The sequence below is a fragment of the Eurytemora carolleeae genome, unplaced genomic scaffold, assembly GCF_000591075.1.
Source record: "Eurytemora carolleeae unplaced genomic scaffold, Eaff_2.0 scaffold450, whole genome shotgun sequence".
NCBI lineage: Eukaryota > Metazoa > Arthropoda > Copepoda > Calanoida > Temoridae > Eurytemora > Eurytemora carolleeae.
In genome coordinates, this window is record NW_019396352.1 from 118771 (window position 1) to 141230 (window position 22460).

Below are 22460 nucleotides of genomic sequence, written 5' to 3' on the forward strand. Positions count from 1 at the left end.
TTCATATATACTTCATACTTTATACTTTATAGGACGTTTATTTGGACGCTATAGGTGTCTCTGTCTCGATGCTTCTTAAGTTCCACGTGGAATTGAGATGATCCAACGAAACCTAGCGACAAAAAAATAGTCGTTTAAAGTACATTGTTTATGAAACAAGTAAAAAATATTGTGAAATATTAACTATATACGAATGCGTCGAAAAATTGTCGATGATTATAGGTTGTAATATCTTTAATATCTGAATGATTTGTTTGGAATTAAATTGATTTTTTACGATCCTTGTCGAATTTTTAAACTTTCTGAATTTGCATGAACGCTACGTTCTTCGGTATGAGTCGTTTTTAACAAATTTCTCCTTAACATTCCCTTTAAGTAGAACATGACTAAACCTATACGTAATACAAAATAAAAAAATATAAAGATTTTAAAAAAATGTTCGCACTTTTATTTCTGAGTTTTAAGTCTAGGCTTGAAAGTTATTGTTTAGGCATTTTAAAATACTTCTTTACTTTTAAAAGAAGGCACACATTCGTTCCCACAGGCCGAAATTTAAACCTTTTGTTTTGAAAGTTTGCTCTGACAACGACGACATTTGAAAATTGGTCAAAAAATTTCTGGTTTTCTAATTTTTTGGGACGAAAAACTCGGCAAATCGAAAAAAATAGCAAATAATCGATTTTCACAATCGTGACTTGAATTCGGAAACATAAAATGCTCCACGCTAAATCGTGTTTTTATTGTCCAAATAAATATATAAATTTTCAAGTAACTACACAATTCCCTTCTACTTTAACATATTTTGTACAGTGAAACCCTTAATAATGAATACATCGGAAGAACTTATCAAATGTCGTCTTGATAATTTTTCAATGAGTTTTATACTCTATTTGGTAAATTTCCGTATTTGCGAAAATAAATGAATAGCCATGAATATGTGGGAACAGTTTTAAAGAGTTTCATGTAATCATTTAATTAAAAAACTAAATATCTGCAACATTCCATTATCAGAAAGTGAAGAATACGACATTTGATGAATTCTTTCGATGTATTCGTTATTAAGGGTTTCACTGTATTTATTTGATATATCAATTTAAAACCACAAAAAGTTCATAAATAAAAATAGTTAGAAACAGTTTTGTTTCTATTGAACCATAGCTCATCTAAAATAGTTTCAACTGTAAATTCTATTTTTTTCATGAGTAGCATGGTAGCAAAAATATTTTAATAGGAGGATAAATTATACATGCTATCACAAATATTATAAAACATGGTTCTTAAACCCCAGCGACTGTTTGATACTTAGATTTGAGCTAAGGAATTTTTGTTATAATGTATAAAAACAGCACTCTGGGGCCTGGACTTACCAGAGCTAGATCCGTTCGGTTTCTTCAAAATTGAATTCATTCGCGTGTTGCATGTGGTTTATAATTCAACAATCTTAAAACTTTTATATTTGTCTTTTTATTCTTTTCATACTTTTTTATTTACAACGCATCCACTAACAATACACGAGAAAAGGCTAAAAATCTTGATTCAATATGTCAAATTGTGATCGAAAGACACTGATTGGTATGACAAAGACCAAACTGTTAAAGAAAAATGAAAGGGGGTACAGGCTGAAACCTAAGAACTTCAGGAGTTGATCGAGATCTAAAAGAGATCTGATGTTCATGTCTCGAGAAATTGACATAAAACTGTTTCAAAATCACACCAAAACTTAAATATATATATATTTGGTTTAGTATGTCTAAGTGTTAAAGAGATCATATTCAGTTAATCAGTTTTTCGGGCTCCTTTGGGATATCGTCGTTTTGAGATTGGTTGCGTATTTGCTTAATATGATCTGTTCTTAGGTTTCAGCCTATAGCCCTTTTCATTTTTCCTTGACAGTCCCTTTAAATCAGTGTGACTATATAAAACGTCATTTTTTCTAAATGGAATTTAAGCCTCTAAGCAGTCTACAAAAGGAGCGATGTGATAGGAGCAGGCTAGGGACGTTTAATAGAATGTAAACAATTATAAAGCAAGAATGACGATAAGTAATTAAAATAAATTGTTCTGAACTGAATGTTCCAAAAATAAATATTTTTGTTTATTTTGAAACCAAAAAATGAACCCAATATCCAGTATTAAAGAGAAGACAGACAATAGGGAACACTATCAAGGATCTTCTATCCACCTGAATTCATGATAATAATGATAAAAATATTAATAATAATAATAATAATAATGATAAAAATATTAATAATAATAATAATAAATATCACAGTTAAAATCATAATGATGGTATTGATAAAAATAATAATAGAGATGATAATTATGATAAAAACAGCAATGATAATACCTTAATGATAATTTCTTTTAACTCTTTTCGTTTAGCTTGAACAGCCTGATGACGAAGGGAAACTAAAATATTTCTTTTTTAGTGAAAATTTCATAGATATAGGACATGATTTTGTTATCATGGTATAATTATACGAGAATGGAAGTATCAGCAGAAAAAGAGATTTTTAGAATAGTGATAAGCATTACTTAGTATTTGATCTAAAAGCCTGCAGTTCTTAAACTTAAAAACTGCTAAATCAATTGTTTTGGTAAGATTCCGAGGGTTTCTTGACTTTTAAAAAGTTACACAAAAATCTGAGAAGTTTTACAAATCTGCGTTTCTTACACTTATACCAAATAATATGACCCTAAGAAAAATATATGCCAAAAACGAACCCCAAAAAAATATTGTTTTTTTTCCGTTCTATATTCTGTTAGAATAAAGATATTTCAAAGTAAAATTAAAACACAGTTTTGAAATGTTGGAAGTCTTGATAAAAGTTTATTTTTTTTAAATGAGCAAAAATAATTAACAAGTTTAAAAAAAATGATATTTGTTAAAAAACCTGAATCTACAGTAGAACTTCCAGGTAAAGACTGTAGGGAGAGGGGTAAACCCCGCCCCCTTTCCTCCTTCACCTTCTCCTCCTGCGCCATAGTAAAGAGCAGGAAGGAGAACTGGAGAAGGTTGAGAAGGATCTGAATATGACAGCCCAGGAGCCAGATATGTGCAGCTGTCATGTTAGAACAGATCGGAATATCTTTCTCAACAGAGATTCCTAGATTTAAAATGTTAATTGCAGATACAATTGCTGAAACATGATTTATAGAGATGGAGTTACTAGAAACNCTGTAAAACAGTATTGTAAGGGGTGGGGGGTCGTAATTAAATGCATTTAAAATTAAATATTTGGTTGGTGTTAACTGAATTATGTTCAGTATTTATTGTTTTTCTTTTGTTAAAACATTTAAGCAACTAATGGAGCTAATAAATGTTTAAATAAATCTTCTCAAGGCTCTTTTGAACTTCTTCATATGTGAATGTATTAAAGAGCATGTAAAGAAAATATCTGATTCAATGACTGTGATTGCTTATATTCAATATGAAACCAGGCTGTCACAAAAATCTAAGTATCTAAGTATCCAAGGTACTAATGCAAGGAAAGTTATTTCAGAGGAGTGCGCATTTTTTTTATGTCTTTTNCCTCTAAATATCAAGAACCCGGTTTTCAGATGTAGTGAAAACAATAAATGCTCTATTTTCCCAGTGAATGCATATGAAAAAGTAGAAAACTATTATGTGAATTATCAAAATTTAATGCTTTTAACCTTCTCGGATACTAAACGAACACTGATGCATCTATTCTTGTTTACAAATTCCGCCCAGAGAGAACTGGTTTCAATAGGTACGCAGAGTATACGTGACCGCAATTAACTTTCCTTGCATTAATCCCTTGGGTTGGTCCAACTTCAATCTAGTGCAGGATATTTCGAAGTAAAAATTCTAAAAATTGGACGGGCACGGTATTCCAGACAGTATTTAATTATTTACCTATATTTATAATCATGAGGAAGAGAGTGACGAGGAGAACCATTCGTCCTGATACAACCTCAGGAGGGACAAAGAAGGCCAGCCAGGACGTGAAGACTAGAAGCTGGGTTGGAATATACATTCTTGTCAGCATTGGAGCTAATCTTCGGTCCAACCGAACCTAGATATTTTAAAATTTCTTAGATGGGATTTCAATATAGAGTTTCCCATTAAAAACTGTACTTTACTGTAACTATGAAACCCATAATCCCGATGGCTTGATCTCGATATCCACAGTGGGAGCTTTTGAATTTTTCGCATGTGACACTCTGATTGGTTGAATTTTAGGCCTTAGCTTTCCCTAGCTGGCACCTTCAGCTGAGGGGAGAGGAACCAGTTTTCCCTCTCTCTTCATCCTACCTGTTACCTAGCTGGCACCTTCAGCTGTTGCCATGGCTGGAAATTTTACACCTAACCTGCAGCTTCAACTCATCATACAGTGAGGTTTAAACATAAACTCCTAGGACTGTACTAGTAGGAGGAGGAGGAGGTAATGAGTGTTTTATCTTTTCAACCCTCAAGAAACCATGCTCCCAGTCCTGGAAGCCACGAAGAAGGAGGAGAAACAGAAAGAGGTTTCGGAGAGGCAAGCCAGATGAGAGGTCTGCTAAAAACCATGCTTTAACCCCCCAGGCTGATGAGAGGTCTGCTTTAACCCTCCAGACAGAGGTGAAGTCTGCTGTAACCCCCCCAGTCCGAGGAGAGGTCTGCCACTTCAGTTTCAGTAGAATTAAATATTTCCATTTACTGTTATAGCGCCGATATAAGGATTCATCTCTAATTGAATGATAAGTATAGATAGAAAAATAGATGTTACCGCCATACTATTTCTATTGGTTCAGAATAGACACCAAACACATGACTGAACCCTGATTGGATTAGGCGCTTATGGACTCGACAAACAGGAGTGCTACTGTAACCCCCCAGTCCAAGGAGAGGTCTACTGTAACCCCCAAGTCCGAGGAGAGGTCTAATGTAACCCCCCAGTCCAAAGAGAGGTCTAATGTAACCCCCCATGAGAGGTCTAATGTAACCCCTGAGTCTGAGTCTGCGGAGAGGTCTGTTAGAACACTCAAGACCATTTCTGTGATTCCTTCAAATGAAAAAGTGAACTCTTTGTCCCCGAGAAAAAGAGAAAAACACAATTTTTAGCTGCATCGCCTATTCCTCAACTGGACGGTAACAATGTCTTCAAGTCTGAACCTGAACCAAATCCTGTAACCGAACCAGATCCTGATCAAACCGAACCAGACCCCTGCCCCACTTCTACTGCCCCTCTAAATATCAAGAACCCGGTTTTCAGATGTAGTGAAAACAATAAATGCTCTATTTTCCCAGTGAATGCATATGAAAAAGTAGAAAACTATTATGCATGTTACGCAGCACCAAATTATATATCTATACACACTGGCATGCAAAAGCAGAAATCTGTTTCTCATATAATGATATAATAAATATAAAAGATTAAATTGTAATACGTAATTCATGCTATAGTTGTAATATAAATGTAATGTGTAATCAATGATTATTTTTTTTGGAATCTTGATTTGATGTATTTTTACAATCTATACGTATTTTAAACAAACGTTTGAATCTTAAATTAATATGTAGATTAACAAACGATCGACACCAATCTCGATATCAGCAATTTAAAAATTCCGAGTTTATCTAAAATCTGATTGGTCTAGATTGGCGAGATTGGCCGAATCCTGAAACTTAAAGTTATACAACCAAAAAGGGACAATTCATTTAAACAGCTTGTGGCTTAAATTTATCTGCCAACCTAAAGTTCTAGATGAAGCATTTAATCTATTTACCTCAAACCCTTGAACCGAGTACATTGCATCCTCCATAACCATAAATGTATAATTATCAGGTAGATGTCTCAGCTCCAGCTTGTACTGCAGAGGACGCTGAAACTCAGTGTTGTAGGAGATAGAACCACGGAGTACAACCAACAAATAATATATTATTAGTAAATAAATAAGTTTTAGATCAAAAAATATAAATCATTAATTTTAACATGATTGTCTTGAATCTTGCACTCTTAGAACACTCTTCAGACGAATGTAGAATTCCAAGTGATCCTCCATTTTCTAAAGATAAATTCTCAACAACTATCGTTTAAAGAAACCTTCGTCTGAGCAAACACAATTTAATTAGATAACCTCGTTTTTAGATCTGAAAATTTAAAATTTCCGATTTCTCTAAAAAACTGAAGAAAATTGTCAAAATTTAGCAGTTAGAAAAAAGACAATGTCTACACCATTGTTTCTCAGATTAAGGTTTAAAACTACCAGAGAGAATCTGACATGCAGCTCTGTGAATGGGGGCTGTCTGTAATTACAATGTCAATGAGAGTCTTCAGTTTAAGTTTTCCTGGATGATATCTGCTAGAATTTCTATACCTCGTGAATAGAATTCGAATGAGAGACGGACAGAACCCGACACAGTTGAGAATCCATTGGATAATTCTGGTAGGACATCACACAGGTACCTGAGATGTAATGACGACTTTAAATAAGTAATTGAGTCTTAGCCACAAACTCTTATTTTCTAATCACTATATCTTTGCAACCCAATGTTGCAGTTAGATTATGTTGGGTCAAATTATTTTAGTTTAAAATATCAAAGGTTTACATCATCAAGTTGAAAATATAAAGGGATTAGAAAATTTGAGTTTGTGGCAAGGATTCAATTTCTTTAGCAGGATTGTAGATAGACTTCTATTTCAGTTTTTTCTAAGGACTACTGTATTGATATTGAAGGGGTTGTATACTTTGATGACTTTCAAGACTTTTTATAAAAGAGATTCACCGATCTTATACCCTCTTTCATCTTTCGGGAATAACCCCATTTAATAAAACGTTTTGAACGTTTTAGGAACATTTAATATGATAAGTAAGAATCTTAAAGTTTGAGCAAGAATTGATCAAGTTTGAATAAAATATCAATGTTTATAATTTTGAAAACTGATTATTTTCAAATGTGGTTTCTTTACAAAATTGACTTGCGCAAATCTACTGCAGTTGTGAATCGAGCATTGACATCTTCACATGGTGCAGGTTCCTTACAGTCGCTTGATGTCTAGAGTTTTAAATACTTACCGACTGTAAGTCTAATAGAACTGTCGTAGATAACAGTTCCGTTACGGAATATAGTAACAGTTCCAGTATTCTTCAAGGTGGAGATCTTCTCCATTCTTTCTGTAGAAAGGAAATGGAGGTTTGGAGCCCAAAGATGTTGGATCAGCTGATCGCTTGTCTAAATATAGTTAAACCATTTTATTAATTAGATAAAAGCTGACATTTTTAATATAATGAAATAAATACAGTAATAACCAGAAAACCCTGAATTAGGAAGACGACTTTTAGACTTTAAATAGTCCAATGAGCATGGGACACTTAAATAGTCCAATGAGCATGGGACACTTAAATAGTCCAATGAGCAAGGGACACTGAAATCTTGCCGTGTAAACAGACCCATTCCAATTAATTAGTGATTTAATTAGGGTCTAGTAAAACTATTTGCATAGTAACAACATCAAATACAATTAAGTATGGCTGTAATGTCGTCTTTCTATTCGAATTTTTTGTTATTTTGTACAAATGCACAAATGTTTTAGATAAAATATTTTTGGAAAATTTCTTCAGCGCTTGTATTGCTTGATTTTTAAAGAGGGGGGGGGTGTGTCTTGTTTTTTTTTATTTGGGAGTATAGGGCAGGCATTAAAATTCTTTTCATAGCTTATATTTTTTCCAACTTATTTCCAAATTCCGAACAATCAGAACGCTAATGAGATATTCGGAAAATCTGAGAGAATCAAAATAATTTTTTCCGCCCTCCAAAATTTAGAAAGTAAAAATTATTCTTATTTTCTTTATCTTTATTTTCTGGTAAATCCTTTTGTCATTTACATCTTGGGTTGGTTGGTTTTATAATTGGCATATCTGGCAATTAAGATAAATATTGAATCTTTTTTCTTTCAAACACATCTTTTAGCTCCTACCTTTATTAATTTTCTTGACTCCCAGTCAAAAATATTGTTGAATAAAAGTCTTGGTTCGGTCCAAGTTAGCCCCACTGACATCTCTACAGTCATAGTTTGAGAGTTGTCATTAATCTCTGCAATCTGGAGAACTCGCAACCTCAGATCTACTGGCACTGGTCCGCCCTGGACATAATTTATTATCAAATTTAAATATCCCTGTTGAACGTTTTAGGTTCTGACCTTTAATCATTTTGGCAGACTTCTATTCTTTTTTTCTTAACCAGTTAGATGATGAAAAAATTTGATTAAGTCATAAGGAAAGCACAGAAATAAAGCGGAGAAATTTGAATTAGAAGTGTAAATGAAATAGCTTACCTGTGCAGGAGGTAGGTCTGAGTTGTAATCATCGGGAAGATAAACTCCTCGGTCATTCATTGAATGGTAAATTGTTTCCCTTGTAAATTGAGCGGAGATGAGCACAATGCCGCTGAACCAGACAAACAGAAAAAGCATTGTTCATCCTGTCGTCTTCATTACATCCTCGCCTGAACACGTGGAAAGTAATGGAGTCGTTGCCAAAACCTCAAATTTTCTAATCCCTAAATTTTTGCGACTCGTTTTCAATTTCAAACTTAGATGTCATAGAATAGCAAACACAACTAAGCTAGCTAATAATATGAAATCTAATATTTCGCTTCAAAAGTTTCTTCAATTTAAAAAAAATGGGAATCATGGGGATTGTAACAATCAAAATAACGTGAAATTATAAATATCTTAACCAACACTACAACATTGATGTCCATATAAATCTTATAAGTTCAGTATTAATGAGGGGCAAGCGGCAGAATTAACAGAGTGACCCCCAAGCATCTCAAAACGGGCTCCGAGCCCTGAAAAAGGGCTCCATTCTTGCTCCACATGTGGATTTTTAGTCTTTTATTGACATTAGTGGTTTGATAAACCGAATACCACCATATAGCTCTCTACAGTGAAAACCAGAATGGTTTGAAATGCATGAATTTTAAGTATTCATTCAGTCGATTGATTATAAAGTTATAATCAGAAAGACATGGAGTTATTTTACAAATAATCAGACGACTTTACAATCCAGTTTTACAAATATGATTGATGAAATGATATTCACTAAATATCCTTAGTCCTGCAATTTCCAAAATGTGTTCTGCCTTTTTTTGAGCATTTAAAATTGGCAGAGATATATAATTAAAGTCGCCTGATAAATGTCAATCAACTCCGGGTCTTTCTGATTATGACTGTAACATATTTTCCCAAGAAAAACTGGATATTATTGATAAGCCTTAAACAATGAATATATATGAGAATATATATTAAAGATATAATTTATAAAACTAATAAAATAGTTGGGCGATGTTTTCTGGAATTTAAAAAAAAAAACACATCAAAATGTTTAGGTTTTGTGAATCAGTGATAGTATTGCTAAAAACATATGACAGAAAACTTATAAATGATATAAAAAGAATTATCTTTTGATTAAGAACAGTTAAATTTTAGAAATTAACGAAATTTTGAAAAACATAATCGGCATCTTAAGTTAAATAAATATTTAAAAATAAACTTTTGACCCTGGTTGACACTGTAAAGATTTTTGATTTCTTGAGCTACCAAAAAAAATTGTTTGATCTTGGATCTAGCAGTTCATAAATGAGAGGTATTTTCCAATTTGATCATCTGGTAAATCTATATATAAATTTGGCTTGTTTGTCTGTCTGTTTGTTTGTCTGTTTGTTTGTTTGTATCCAATAAACGTCAAAACGGCTGAACCGATCGGGCCCAAATTTTTTGTGGGACATCTAGGGAGCCCAGGGAAGGTTTATGAATCATCAAAATTTCAAATATTTGTCTCTATCAAAATTCGATCATTCCGCCCCGGGCCATGAATATTTCAATATTTTGTACAACATTTAAAAGTGTTCTTTTTTCTATATCAACCAGACTTGTCCTGTGACTGAGCCGGTTTTATACAACTATCTGATGTGTTTAACAGGGTTTAGATCCATTTTTGTGAGGCTCAGAGGTCACTTTGCGAATCCTGAGGCTTAGAGACCATTTCGCGGTGCTCTTGGCAGCCCTGCACCCCCTTCTTTAAGGATAGTTGTGATCTCATTCTCAAAGTTGTGAAAATAAACTTTTAATGAAAAGTCTAATTCTAGACTGGAGACACAGTTGAATAATAAGATAAACTCAAGTATATATCGCTGGATGTGTATCGTATCATCCCGGATAAAAGTGTGAAATGGATGATGACCTAAATCAATCTCAATTGTAGTTAATGCTTTGATATTTGTCAATGATTTAGAAAAAGTCATTAAGACTAACGTTTTGAATTATATTAAAAAATGTATCTTTGAAATGTTTTAACAAATTGAAAAACAAGAAATTTAACCTTTTTTGCTAGAAAACTTTTTATTGTTGCTAGGATATACAAATAGAAATACAAATTTATTAGAAAAAATCTAAAAAGCAATTATGTCTAGTGTAACAACAACTTAGTTTGTATGTATTAATTAAAGATAGAATAAATAACGTACACTAAACATGCAAACTTACTATATTTCATCAAATTTCTTTGAATTGTAGGTTTAAACAAAATATTTAACTCAAAGTATTAAAAAGAACATTTTCAACACTGCAATATTCAAAATTTACACACAAAAAATCATACAAAACATTTTATATATATGTAACATTTTGCACAGAACATTTTACAAAGTACATTTACATACGTAGACATTTTACAAAGAACATTATACAAAATACGTTTATATCTGTAGACATTTTAAAAAGTACATTTACATTTGTAGACATTTTACACAGACATTTTACAAAGTACATTTACATACGTAGACATTTTACAAAGAACATTATACAAAATACGTTTATATCTGTAGACATTTTACACAGACCTTTTACAAAGTATATTTATATCTGTAGACATTTTACACAGACATTTTACAAAGTACATTTGCATTTGTAGACATTTCAAATAGAACATTTTACAAAGTACATTTATATATGTAGATATTTTACACAGAACATTTTACAAAGTACAATTATATATGTAGACATTTTACGCAGAACATTTTACTAAGTATATTTTTTTATGTAGACATTTTGCACAGAACATTTTACTAAGTATATATATATATGTAGACATTTTACACTGAACATTTTACAAAGTACATTTATATATGTAGACATTTTACACACAGCATTTTACAAAGTATATTTATATATGTAGACATTTTACACAGAACATTTTACAAAGTACATTTATATATGTAGACATTTTACACAGAACATTTTACAAAGTACATTTATATATGTAGACATTTTACACAGAATATTTTACAAAATACATTTATATATGTGGACATTTTAAACTTACACAATACATTTACATAGTAATTTTACGCATGAACCTTTTACAAATGATATTTTACCAAATGTATTTTACTGCAGGACATTTTATACAATATATTTTATACAGTACATTTTACACAGAACATTTTACACAGAACATTTTACACAAAACATTTTACACAGAACATTTCACTCAGAACATTTTACACAGAACATTTTAGACAATGAAATATTTACAACTAGAACATTTTAAGCAAAACAGTTTTCACAGAACTTTTTATACAGCACAATACATTTTACGCAATACATTTTGTACAGAACATTTCACACACATGTACATTTTTGAAAAACTTATTTCAAACACTAAGTTTTACACATTAAATTTAACAGGGTACATTTTATGCAGTGTATTTTACACCGTTACCTTTACATTTTACTCAGTATATTTAGTTTACATGGTACATTTTACACAGAACATTTAAAATTGTACACAATACATTTGTATACAGTACATTGAATGCAGTACATTTTACACTGTACATTTTACACGGTACATTTTACACTGTACATTTTACACAATACTTTTAAGCAGTATATTTATTTTACACAGAATATTTACACAATACATTTGATACCGAACATTTTATACAAGACATACAATACATACAGAACATTTTATTCATGTACATTATGCAAAATTAATTTTAAACTGTAAATTTTACTAAGAATATTTTACAGAGTACTTTTTACATAAAACATTTTAAACAGAATATTTTACAGAGTACAGTTTACATAGAACATTTTTCAGAAAATATTTTACACAGAACAGTAACATAAAACATTTTACAGTATACTGTGCACATTTTTTATGAAAAATGTAAAATTTTACACAGTATACATATTTTATACTGAACATTTTACACAGACCATTAAACTTATTTCAAACAGCACATTTTACACAGTACATTTCAAACAGTACATTTTACACAGTACATTTTACACGGTACAGTTACACGGTACATTTTACACAGAACATTTTACACTGTACATTTTATACAGAACATTTTACTCAGTATAGTATTTTACAAGGTACATTTTACACAGAACATTTAAGTACATTTTATACAGTACAATTTATACAGAATTCTTTACACTGTACATTTTACACAGAACATTTTATACAATACATTATACACCTGTACTTTTTGCAAAATTAATTTCAAACTGTACATTTTATACAGAATATTTTATGCACAGTACTATTTACATAAAACATTTTAAACAGAAAACTTTACAAAAAAATATTTTACAGAGTACATTTTACGTACAGAAAATTTGACACAGAACATTTACATAGAACATTTTACAAAAAAACATTGTGTAGAGTATATTTTTTAATTGTGGAAATTGTGAAAAACTAATTACTTACTTTATTCCACATTCTTTTTAATCACTTTATTTCACAAATACAGGAATTTTTAGATATTTTCTACAGCATATTTTACATTTTCACTTTTCACATGTTTTCCTATTATTCAGCTTCAACTCTTCACATGTATACAGTTTTATAGTTTGAAGGTTATATACTGGTAAATGGTTTACAAGATGGTAAGGATATGGTTTTACTCAGTTTCAGAAACAAACTGAACTCTCATCTTACAATTTTCTCATCAGGGGCTTCAAGAATATTAACATTTGATATAAAGACAAGACTGTTTGTCCCTTTAGATATCTATAAAGACAAGACTGTTTGTCCCTTTAGATATCTATAAAGACAAGACTGTTTGTCCCTTTTGTTAAACTGATCAAGCCTATAGTTTGTCTTAACTCCCTTGACAACACAGACATATAATGGCGGTCGAAATAAACATGTTAATTGCCCCAATATACAATTAATGAAATGGTGAATGAGCTAAATCCTAATCAAAATAATTGAGTATTTGCAACAAACTCTGGTTTTCTAATTCCTATATTTTGGCAATCCAATAACGTAGATCTTAGATATTTTAAAATAAGAATTCTGTTGGATCAAATAATCTAAGTTTGAAATTTCAAAGGTTTGCACCATCAGGTTACAACGATATAGGTATTAGAAAATCTGAGCCTGTGACAAAGATTAAATTTCTTTGAGAAGCCTGTTTGTCAGTTTGTAGTTGTTGTTGTGTCCAATAAACGTCCAAACGGTTGAATTAATCAACCACAGACCCCAGGGAAGTTTTACGGCCGGTCAAAATAAAATGTGTTGCCTCAGTCAAAATTGTAGAAAATCTTCCATTAGAAAAATTTGAAAAATTATTTTATTATGCATAATTAAAACGATCGTTGCAATTAAAGGGTGTGTTCTCGTAAAATTAAAGGAGGATAGGCTGTATCCGGATAAAAATTTGATTCGATCACTACTTATTTTTTTAATTTTGCTTGTATTCATAGCGTCTATAAGGATCCAGGAAATGAAAACGCTTAATGTTAAGAGCGGAGAGTCTATGTAAGTTCACAACGTTGCATTATACGGCAATCAAACCGTAAACTATTCAATTCTAGTTATAACTAATTCTTTAAATATGAGGACACAAGTTTGACATTTTAAATTCCAATTTTTTTAATATAAAAGACGACATTTCCAATCAATTCCCTCAAGAGCAGCTGATTGTGTTTTATTGGACTTCCCCGTTCCTAACATTAGCTGGGCGTTTTCAATCATTTCCTCCTTACAGGCGGTAAAGGAAGTAAAATTACTAGTGATCGAACCAGAATTTGATTCTGATCCCCTTTCTCTGCTTTACACCTAACCTTTCTCTGTTTTACATCTAACATTTCTTAACTTATCTGCTTTAAACCAAACCTTTTATGCTTTACATCTAATCGTTCTCTACTTTACATCTAACCTTTCTCTGCTTTACACCTAACCTTTATCTGTTTTACATCTAACATTTCTTAACTTATCTGCTTTAAACCAAACCTTTTATGCTTTACATCTAATCGTTCTCTACTTTACATCTAACCTTTCTCTGCTTTACACCTAACCTTTATCTGTTTTACATCTAACATTTCTTAACTTATCTGCTTTAAACCAAACCTTTTATGCTTTACATCTAATCGTTCTCTACTTTACATCTAACCTTTCTCTGCTTTACACCTAACCTTTCTCTACTTTAAACCTAACCTTTCTCTGCTTTACACCTAATCTTTCTCTACTTTACACCTAACCTTTCTCTGCTTTACACATAACCTTTCTTTGCTTTACATTAAACCCTTCTCTGCATTACACCTAACCTTTCTCTACTTTATACCTATCCTTTCTCTACTTTACATCTATGCTTTACAATAACCTTTCTCGCTTTACACCTAACAATTCTCTGCATTACATATAACCTTTCTCTGCTTTACATCAAGCCCTTCTCTGCTTTACACCTAACCTTTCTCTACTTTACACCTATCCTTTCTCTACTTTACATCTATGCTTTACACCTAACCTTTCTCTTTTTAACATCTAACCTTTCTTTCCTTTACACCTAACCTTTCTCTGCTTTATATTCAACCTTTCTCTACTTTACACTTAATATTTATTTAATTAAAATCTAACCTTTCTCTGCTTTACATCTGACCTTTCTCTGCTTTACACCTAACCTGTCTCTACTTTACATCCAACCCTTCTCTGCTTTACATCTAACCTTTCTCTGATTTACATCTAACCTTTCTTTGCTTTACATCTAACCTTTCTCTACTTAAAATCTAACCTTTCTTTGTTTTACACAAACCTTTCTCTGCTTAACGTTTAATCTTTCTTTCCTCTACACCAAACCTTTCTCTACTTTTCTATTATCTGATTAACACCAAAAATAAAATAATTTTTTTTAATAAATATATATTTAATATGATTTAAGGAAGAAAAAACACACTGGTCTAATGAAATGGGAAGGGGGTAAAAATGATAAATTGTAAAAACAATGTTTTCTGGTCAAATCTTCCTAAACTAATATGAGCAGGGGCTGGGGGAGAGGAACTTCTTTGGGAAGCACGTAACATTAATGAAATAATGAATTTCAATAGTTTTTAAAATTAATTAGCTAATAATTTAAGTCAATTTATAAACATTTGTACAGTTTATGCCTAATATTTTTTTCATAAAGACGGAGTAAGTTATAATTGAAAGCTTGATTTCTAGAAAGCCAACAAGTTGAGATTGGCGAGAATAATAGCTTTGCTTTAAGAAGATTTAAAAATTTATGTGAATATTTAAATGTTCAAAATATTTTGGTAAATAGTGATGGCTGATGAGGGAATTTTAATATCAAGAAAAATATTTATTCAGCTTTTTCTTTAACAGCCAGGGCTTCCTCCACGTGAGGCCAAACCAGAAGAGAACCAATAGATCCAAGTGAAGCTCCGATCCAGTAAACAACAAAATGTTCCATAGGTGTATGTCCTTTGCACCCAAACTTGAGCGATGTTGCAAGAACAGGGTTCAAGTATCCACCGCTCGTCGTGAAAGCGGCGCACACCATCGCCGTCGCTACAAAGCTGTCGATCGCGGTAGCGTATTTGGGTTCCCTTTGAGCGATGAGACGGGACCCCAATCGGCAGATCATAGTTGCTACTCCTTCAATAATAGCGCCGTGGAGAACAGGGACCGTTAGATCGGCGGTACAGACGTTATAAATGGCGGAGTGGGACCGCCCAACATGGGTCTCAGCGATTTCCAATGACCAGAGGATCTGTATTAATCTATAAAAAAAGATAAATTGAACTAATGTCGTCTTCATTGATCGTTTATATTTTACCTAAAAACTCCAACTCCACCAATTATCTCAGCGACAGTTCTGACAATGGTTTCTTGCCTAAATGAAAAATTATGATCAAATCATCATCATTTGCAAAAATATTAATGTTAATAATTATAACTGTAATAATAGTAAAAACAATAATAATAATATAGTAACTATCAATAATAGGAGTAATTATAACTATAATAATGATAATAATAATAATAATAATAATAATACTAGGCCTACCTAGTAAGAGCCCCCTTGTACCACTCCTCGAAGTGGTTGTAAGGACAAGCGGTTGCATCTCCCCAGTGGTCTGACCACCAGATGGTTAACAAGAACAGGACAACAGCATACGCAATCAGACCATAGTTGTCAGCAACTTTAATAAATATAGTTGTCAGCAACTTTACCAAACATAGTTGTCAGCAACTTTACCAAACATAGTTGTCAGCAACTTTAACAAACATAAATTTCAGCAACTTTAACTAAAATAGTTGTCAGCAACTTTAACTAGAATAGTTGTCAGCAACTTTAATAAACATTGTTGTCAGCAACTTTAGCAAACACAAATGCCAGCAACTTTAACAAACATAGTTGTCAGCAACTTTAACAAACATGGTTGTCAGCAACTTTAGCAAACATAAATGTCAGCAACTTTAACAAACATAATTGTCAGAAACTTTAACAAACATAGTTGTCAGCAACCTTAAAAAACATAGTTGTCAGCAACTTTAACAAACATAGTTGTCAGCAACTTTAATAAACATAGTTGTCAGCAACTTTGATAAAATGATAATTAATAGACGTTACAGAAAAAAAGTAAAATAAGTGACCATTGAAACCAAATTTTCAGTACTTCTTCAGAACAAATTTTACAATTTTGACAGGTTATAGTATTATACTGAAAATTCTTGAATTACATGGTTTAAATGCTTTAAAAAACTTAGTTTTTTTTCAATTTACAAAATTGTTAACTTTAAAAACTCTTGTTAAGTCGCATACGTTTAGTTCACGCTGGGTCTAGAAAAAATGATATAATTAAGTAAATATGAATGATTGTTACTATAACCTCTCAAATTATTTAGATTAGATAAATTCATAACATTTTTGGTCTTCTTTAAAGCTCTTCAAAAAGAGTAGGTTTTAGTAAAAACGTGTAAGATTTAAATCTAACGTGCAATTTACTTTAATATGACGTGTATCATAAATCTGTGGAAGCGAATGAAGTTTCTCATAAAACTTTAGACTTTCTCTTTAAAAAAATCATTTAATAATTTCTAAACGAGGAAAATGATTTGGATAAGAATCTTTTACAAGGCATTTAAAATGTATCTTTAAAGGGAGTGACCGGCTATATAAGGTAGTTGAACTGAGTATGCAGTGTTGTGGAAAACTTTTCGGATTCATTTGAGACATATAAAATATAATATATAATATAAATCCTAAGTTTGAACGCAAATTCGACGTTCAAAACTCCTACTTTGGGGGTGGATACGTTTTCAGAATTAGTTTTTTTTTAAATCATTGAATAACGAAATCGAAACATAAAGTAAAAATTATACAGTAATCTAATTAGATGGTTAGGAACATATTTCTCAAAAGAAATTTGTCAATAAATCAATGCTAAGATCGATTATTTCGTTTTCATTATTATATTGAATTTCTTATCTTCTTTGAATTTATTCGCAGATTTCTTCAAATTCTTCAAATGTCGTTTTTTCAATAAAAATTTTAGAAAATCTGCGAAAATCTTTGTGAATAATGAGAAAATAGAAACTAATAATTGAACAAGATTACTTATTTTCGATGATAAAATTCCTATACATGACGTCTGTATAGTTTATTGTAGAACTTTTTTTACATTTTATGCCGTCGTTATTTAATAATTTAAAAAAAACTAATTCTGAAAGTAGGAGTTTTGAACGTCGAATTTGCGCTCAAACTCAGGATTTATAGATCTTTAAAATGTTTTATATGTCTCAAATGAATTCGAGCACTGCACTGCATACTCAGTTCAACTACCTTACATAGCCGGTCACTCCCTTTAACAAAAGAATTGAAACCACCACATTAGGAATTATATGAATTTTTGTTGTAAAACACTTGCCCAAAAATTAGTATTAATTTAAAAGAAGATAAACTGAAAAAAACTGAAAAACTTAATGTGCTCTGATTATTTTAATAATTATACATTTTGTTTCATGTAAGAAAACTTACTGATAATGAGCTCAAAACAAGCTCCACACAGTTCAGCTGATGCAATAGCCTCATGGAGGCCGATCTTAACGAGGCCAGGGTTCAAGGGTGCGACCAGCCTCCTGGCAGCCTCAGCTAGGAAGAGGATGAGGAGGATGTATCCAATAGATACTGCTATACAAGGGACCAGACCCATCCTAGACAGGGAGAAATAACATATTTTGAAACAAATTAAAGCAGAATTTCATTCATAGATTTTTAAACTTCCAAATTTTCTTCAATTCTAAACTTCTCCGTAATCTTTTTTTCTTCTCTTCTCTCCTTATGCTCTTTTCATCCTAGAATCCTTAATTCTGAACTCTCCTCAATACTAAACAAATCAACAATTGTCAACCCCTAACATCTTCTTACCCCTAAAGGAATTGAGTCTTTGTCACAAACTCTGATTTTCTAATCACTATATCTTTGGAACCAAATGTTGTAGACCTTAGATATTTCAAACTATGAATTCTGTTAATTCAAATAATCAGAGTTTGAAATATCAAAGGTTTACAACATCGGGTTCTAAAGATATTGGGAGTTAAATATTTGATTTTGTTACAAAGACTCAATTCCTTTGTATAAACCATAAATATGAACTTGTCTGTAATCCTAAGCTTGTCAAAAATCCTAAATTTCTCTGTAATCATAAACTTCTCTCTGTAATCATAAACTTCTCTCTGTAATCCTAATCTTCTCAGCAATCATAAACTTCTCTGTAATCATAAACTTCCCTGTAATCCTAATCTTCTCAGTAATCATAAACTTCTCTGTAATCATAAACTTCTCTCTGTAATCCTAATCTTCCCTGTAATCCTAAAATTTTCTGTAAACATAAACTTCTCTGTAATCCTAAACTTCTCTATAATCCTAAACTTCTCTGTAATCCTAAGCTTATCAAAAATCATAAGCTTCTCTGTAATCATAAACTTCTCTCTGTAATCCTAAACTTCTCTGCAATCATAAACTTCTCTCTGTAATCCTAATCTTCTCTGCAATCATAAACTTCTTTCTTTAATCCTAATCTTCTCAGTGATCATAAACTTCTCTGTAATCATAAACTTCCCTGTAATCCTAAACTTCTCTGTAATCCTAAACTTCTCTGTAATCCTAAACTTCTCTGTAATCCTAAACTTCTCTGTAATCCCAAACTTCTCTGTAATCCTAAACTTCTCTGTAATCCTAAACTTCTCTGTAATCCTAAACTTCTCTGTAATCCTAAATTTCTCCAAACGAAAATTCAACCTACTAAACTTTTTTGAAACCAAGCTAAAAACATTCCCGTGGTTATTCCAAGTTCCCCCATCAAAATTTGCAGATACAAATCGGTTAAGGGGTTCATGAGTTGTGATCGGACATACAAAAAGAAAGACAAACAGAGATTAAAACTTTATATATAAAGATAGAAGATATCTAGCTTGAGAACCCTGCTATGTCTGCATTACAAACTGTTTCTATTAAAGTCAACCCAAATTGATTTAGAATTGTTAAACCAAGCTCAGAACATTCCCGTGGTTATACCGAGTTCCCCAATCAAAATTTGAGTCACATCGGTCAAGGGGTTCATGAGTTGTGATCGGACATACAAACAAACAGAGATTTCTACTATATATATAAAAGTATACAGTGGCTTAATGAATTTAAGCCACGTCTCAAATCTCCCAAACACCGGTTTTAATTTACAGCCGGCTTAAATATTGAAAAATTTAATACAAAGGAATTGAGTCTTTGCCACAAATTCTGCTTTTCTATAGCCCTATATCTTTGGATTCCAATGTCGTAGACCTCAGATATTTCAAATTCTATGAATTCTGTTAGATCAAATAATATAAGTTTGAAATATCAAAGATTTATGACATTGGGTTCCAAAGAAATAGGGATTATAAATTCCGAGTTTGTGACAAAGACTCAATTCCTTTAAGTGGAACCAACCATATTTAAACCGCGACTTAAATTCAAACCGCGGCTTTAATTCTTTAAATTCGGCCTCAGAGCTTATTAAATAATTCCGTTATTATAAACAATAAATATACCGGTGTTGCCAAGCAGCTCCTAGACATAGAAAACTAGGCTTTTAGACCACATCGCGCATATCTCCTATTTCAAATATTAATTGTGGCCTAGTCCCTGAGTATTTTTTCTTTGTACAGTATAAAAAATAACAAAAAAAATAGATATTTTTTTTCGTGGTTTTTCAGAATTTTACCAAAATCAAATTTTTTTGTAATTTTGAGCATTCATAAACATTCCCTGGGATTATTTAGGGGCCACAAAAGATTTGGGCCCGATCGGTACAGCCGTTTTGACGTTTATTGGATACAGACAAACAAACTATGTAGATAGATTATATAATATACTATCTAGAAAATAGATAGATATATTCAATTCTTACTTTTTCAAATCTATTTTATAAAAACATTTCACCAGGATTTACTCCGGTGTTTGAGTCCACCGGGTTGGTTCCTATAGTATTTAACTAGAACTACAGTATAGCTAACTATGAATTCGTGTATGAACTGACTTGAACTTGAAAACTAGAGAACTCAGCCCACATTAATAATTCTTGCTTTCAAACCAGTTCTACAAGCAGTTTTAGTCGGAAATCTAGAGAACCAAGGATAAAGGAGTACAAGATAAAAGGAGCGGCTATGTGTATAACCACGGAGTATTATAAAAGGAACAGTGATTTGACATTCTTGGTATATCTATATATATAAAGTAGTAATCTATTTTGTTGTTTTTCTGTCTGTTTGTTTGGATTCTGATCATAACTTCACCTATTTGCTTCAAAATGTGATTGGGGAACTCGGTAGAACCACGGGGATGTTCTTAGTTCGGTTTAAAAATTCTAAATTGAGTAAGTTTACTTTTATAGAGAAAACTACAGACGAGCTGGGTTCTCAGGCTAGGAGCTGATCTCTGTAGTGTATATGTCTAGGGTGTATTAATATGAAGAAGTTCTAGCTTTATAAACAGGAGTGTTTCTATATTAAACCAGAGACTAGATTTAATGAATCGCAAAAAGTGGTTCAACTTTGTCTCTTCAACTACTTCTCGCTTTTCATAAAGTCTGGGTCCAAGTAAAGTCAAGTTTTAACGAAGTTTTCCCTGAACTTTGCTAAATACTTATTTAAAGTTTTGCCTAAACTTTAAATAAGTATTTAGCAAAGTTCTGAGCGATTATCACGTAAAAAATGTTGTATTGCCATGGATTATAATTTATATGTTATAATTTTTGCAAGAATTCTCATGTACATTTGCTATTTCTCCCTCAAAAATGTAAATAAACTTAGTGCCCATACAATCTCTAACCTATAGGCTCAAGTGGATTTTATGCAAACAAAATGTTGTGGGTTTCTCAATCATTCTTGCATAAGAAGAATTTGCATTGAAACTAAAGAATTCAAGTATATTCTACTCAGCAAAGCATTTTCAGATTCAATACGATTTCAAAAAGGGCTTTTTCTAAAATGGACAAATCTGAAAACACAAAAGTATTAGACTTGTGAGAAAGCAGCAAGAAGTGTGTTTATATATTGAAATCAGACAATGGAATTAAGTCTTTGCAATAAACTCAACATTTATAATCCGTATATCTTTGCAACCCAATGTCGTAGACCTAAGAAATTTCAAGCTAAGAATTCTGTTGAATCAACTAATCTAAGTTTAAAATATCAGAGGTTTACACCATTAGGTTACAGTTATACGGGGATTAGAAATTTGAGTTTGTGTCAAAGGCTCAATTCCTTTATTCGAAAATGTAATACAAAGTAAAAACTCTCACGAAAAAGACGACGAAAGGATGTAAGTTAATTTTTTACAATCTTTAATCTTTCTTGACAAAGTACAGAATCTAACATATTTTAAGAATACATTCGAGGATATCTCAAAATGAAAAATCAATCGTATATTTTGAACATTTCCTTATTCGATTAGGATTAAGATTCTAGTTGCCGAAAAAAAATTAGAATGATGATCGGACTCACGATCAGAATGTTTTTATGTTTCTGCGACATTGAATACGTTGTTGTTGAGCAGGATGTACCTGGCTAGCCGGTGAGCTGTGTCGGTCAACTGGAGTGTGTGACCGGTTCAACACTATACCTCCAGCTTCTAGCTTTCCTTTCAATATCCAGCGTAATGTTTC

The 22460-nt window shown here is 31.8% G+C and overlaps 2 protein-coding genes across 4 annotated transcripts; both read right to left on the minus strand.

Moving 5' to 3' along the window:
• Window positions 1-2080: 2080 nt before the first annotated feature.
• Window positions 2081-12961, minus strand: LOC111701541 (glycine receptor subunit beta-type 4). Its single transcript, XM_023472867.1, has 10 exons — window positions 12739-12961; window positions 8286-8455; window positions 7929-8093; window positions 7027-7183; window positions 6328-6416; window positions 5737-5874; window positions 3881-4040; window positions 2895-3107; window positions 2348-2409; window positions 2081-2182 (listed from the first exon to the last, which is right to left on the minus strand). Exons 2-10 carry the CDS (start codon window positions 8421-8423, stop codon window positions 2096-2098), a joined length of 1209 nt encoding a protein of 402 aa, XP_023328635.1. The 5' UTR covers window positions 8424-8455; window positions 12739-12961; the 3' UTR covers window positions 2081-2095.
• A 2196-nt stretch (window positions 12962-15157) lies between these two features.
• LOC111701556 (aquaporin-11) lies at window positions 15158-22460 on the minus strand. 3 transcript variants are annotated; one of them, XM_023472887.1, is made up of 5 exons: window positions 22359-22460; window positions 18296-18471; window positions 16322-16457; window positions 16091-16147; window positions 15158-16034 (listed from the first exon to the last, which is right to left on the minus strand). In XM_023472887.1, the coding sequence occupies exons 2-5, from the start codon at window positions 18468-18470 to the stop codon at window positions 15614-15616; spliced, it is 789 nt and encodes a 262-aa protein (XP_023328655.1). In that variant the 5' UTR covers window position 18471; window positions 22359-22460; the 3' UTR covers window positions 15158-15613. The 3 variants fall into 3 exon arrangements, with proteins under 3 accessions (XP_023328655.1, XP_023328657.1, XP_023328654.1); XM_023472889.1 differs by lacking the exon at window positions 22359-22460 and adding an exon at window positions 21091-21161; XM_023472886.1 differs by lacking the exon at window positions 22359-22460 and adding an exon at window positions 20706-20811.

What these genes read in the sequence shown, in the direction of transcription:
- LOC111701556 (XM_023472887.1), bottom strand. Translation starts at nt 18,470, where the DNA reads ATGGGTCTGGTCCCTTGTATAGCAGTATCTATTGGATACATCCTCCTC. An exon ending in TACAAGGGGGCTCTTACTAG is followed by an intron (nt 16,148 to 16,321) that starts GTAGGCCTAGTA and finishes TTTTTCATTTAG; the next exon opens with GCAAGAAACCATTGTCAGAA. An exon ending in GGTGGAGTTGGAGTTTTTAG is followed by an intron (nt 16,035 to 16,090) that starts GTAAAATATAAA and finishes CTTTTTTTATAG; the next exon opens with ATTAATACAGATCCTCTGGT.
- LOC111701541 (XM_023472867.1), bottom strand. Translation starts at nt 8,423, where the DNA reads ATGCTTTTTCTGTTTGTCTGGTTCAGCGGCATTGTGCTCATCTCCGCT. An exon ending in TTCTATTAGACTTACAGTCG is followed by an intron (nt 6,417 to 7,026) that starts GTAAGTATTTAA and finishes ATTACATCTCAG; the next exon opens with GTACCTGTGTGATGTCCTAC. An exon ending in ATTCGAATTCTATTCACGAG is followed by an intron (nt 5,875 to 6,327) that starts GTATAGAAATTC and finishes TATTATTTGTTG; the next exon opens with GTTGTACTCCGTGGTTCTAT.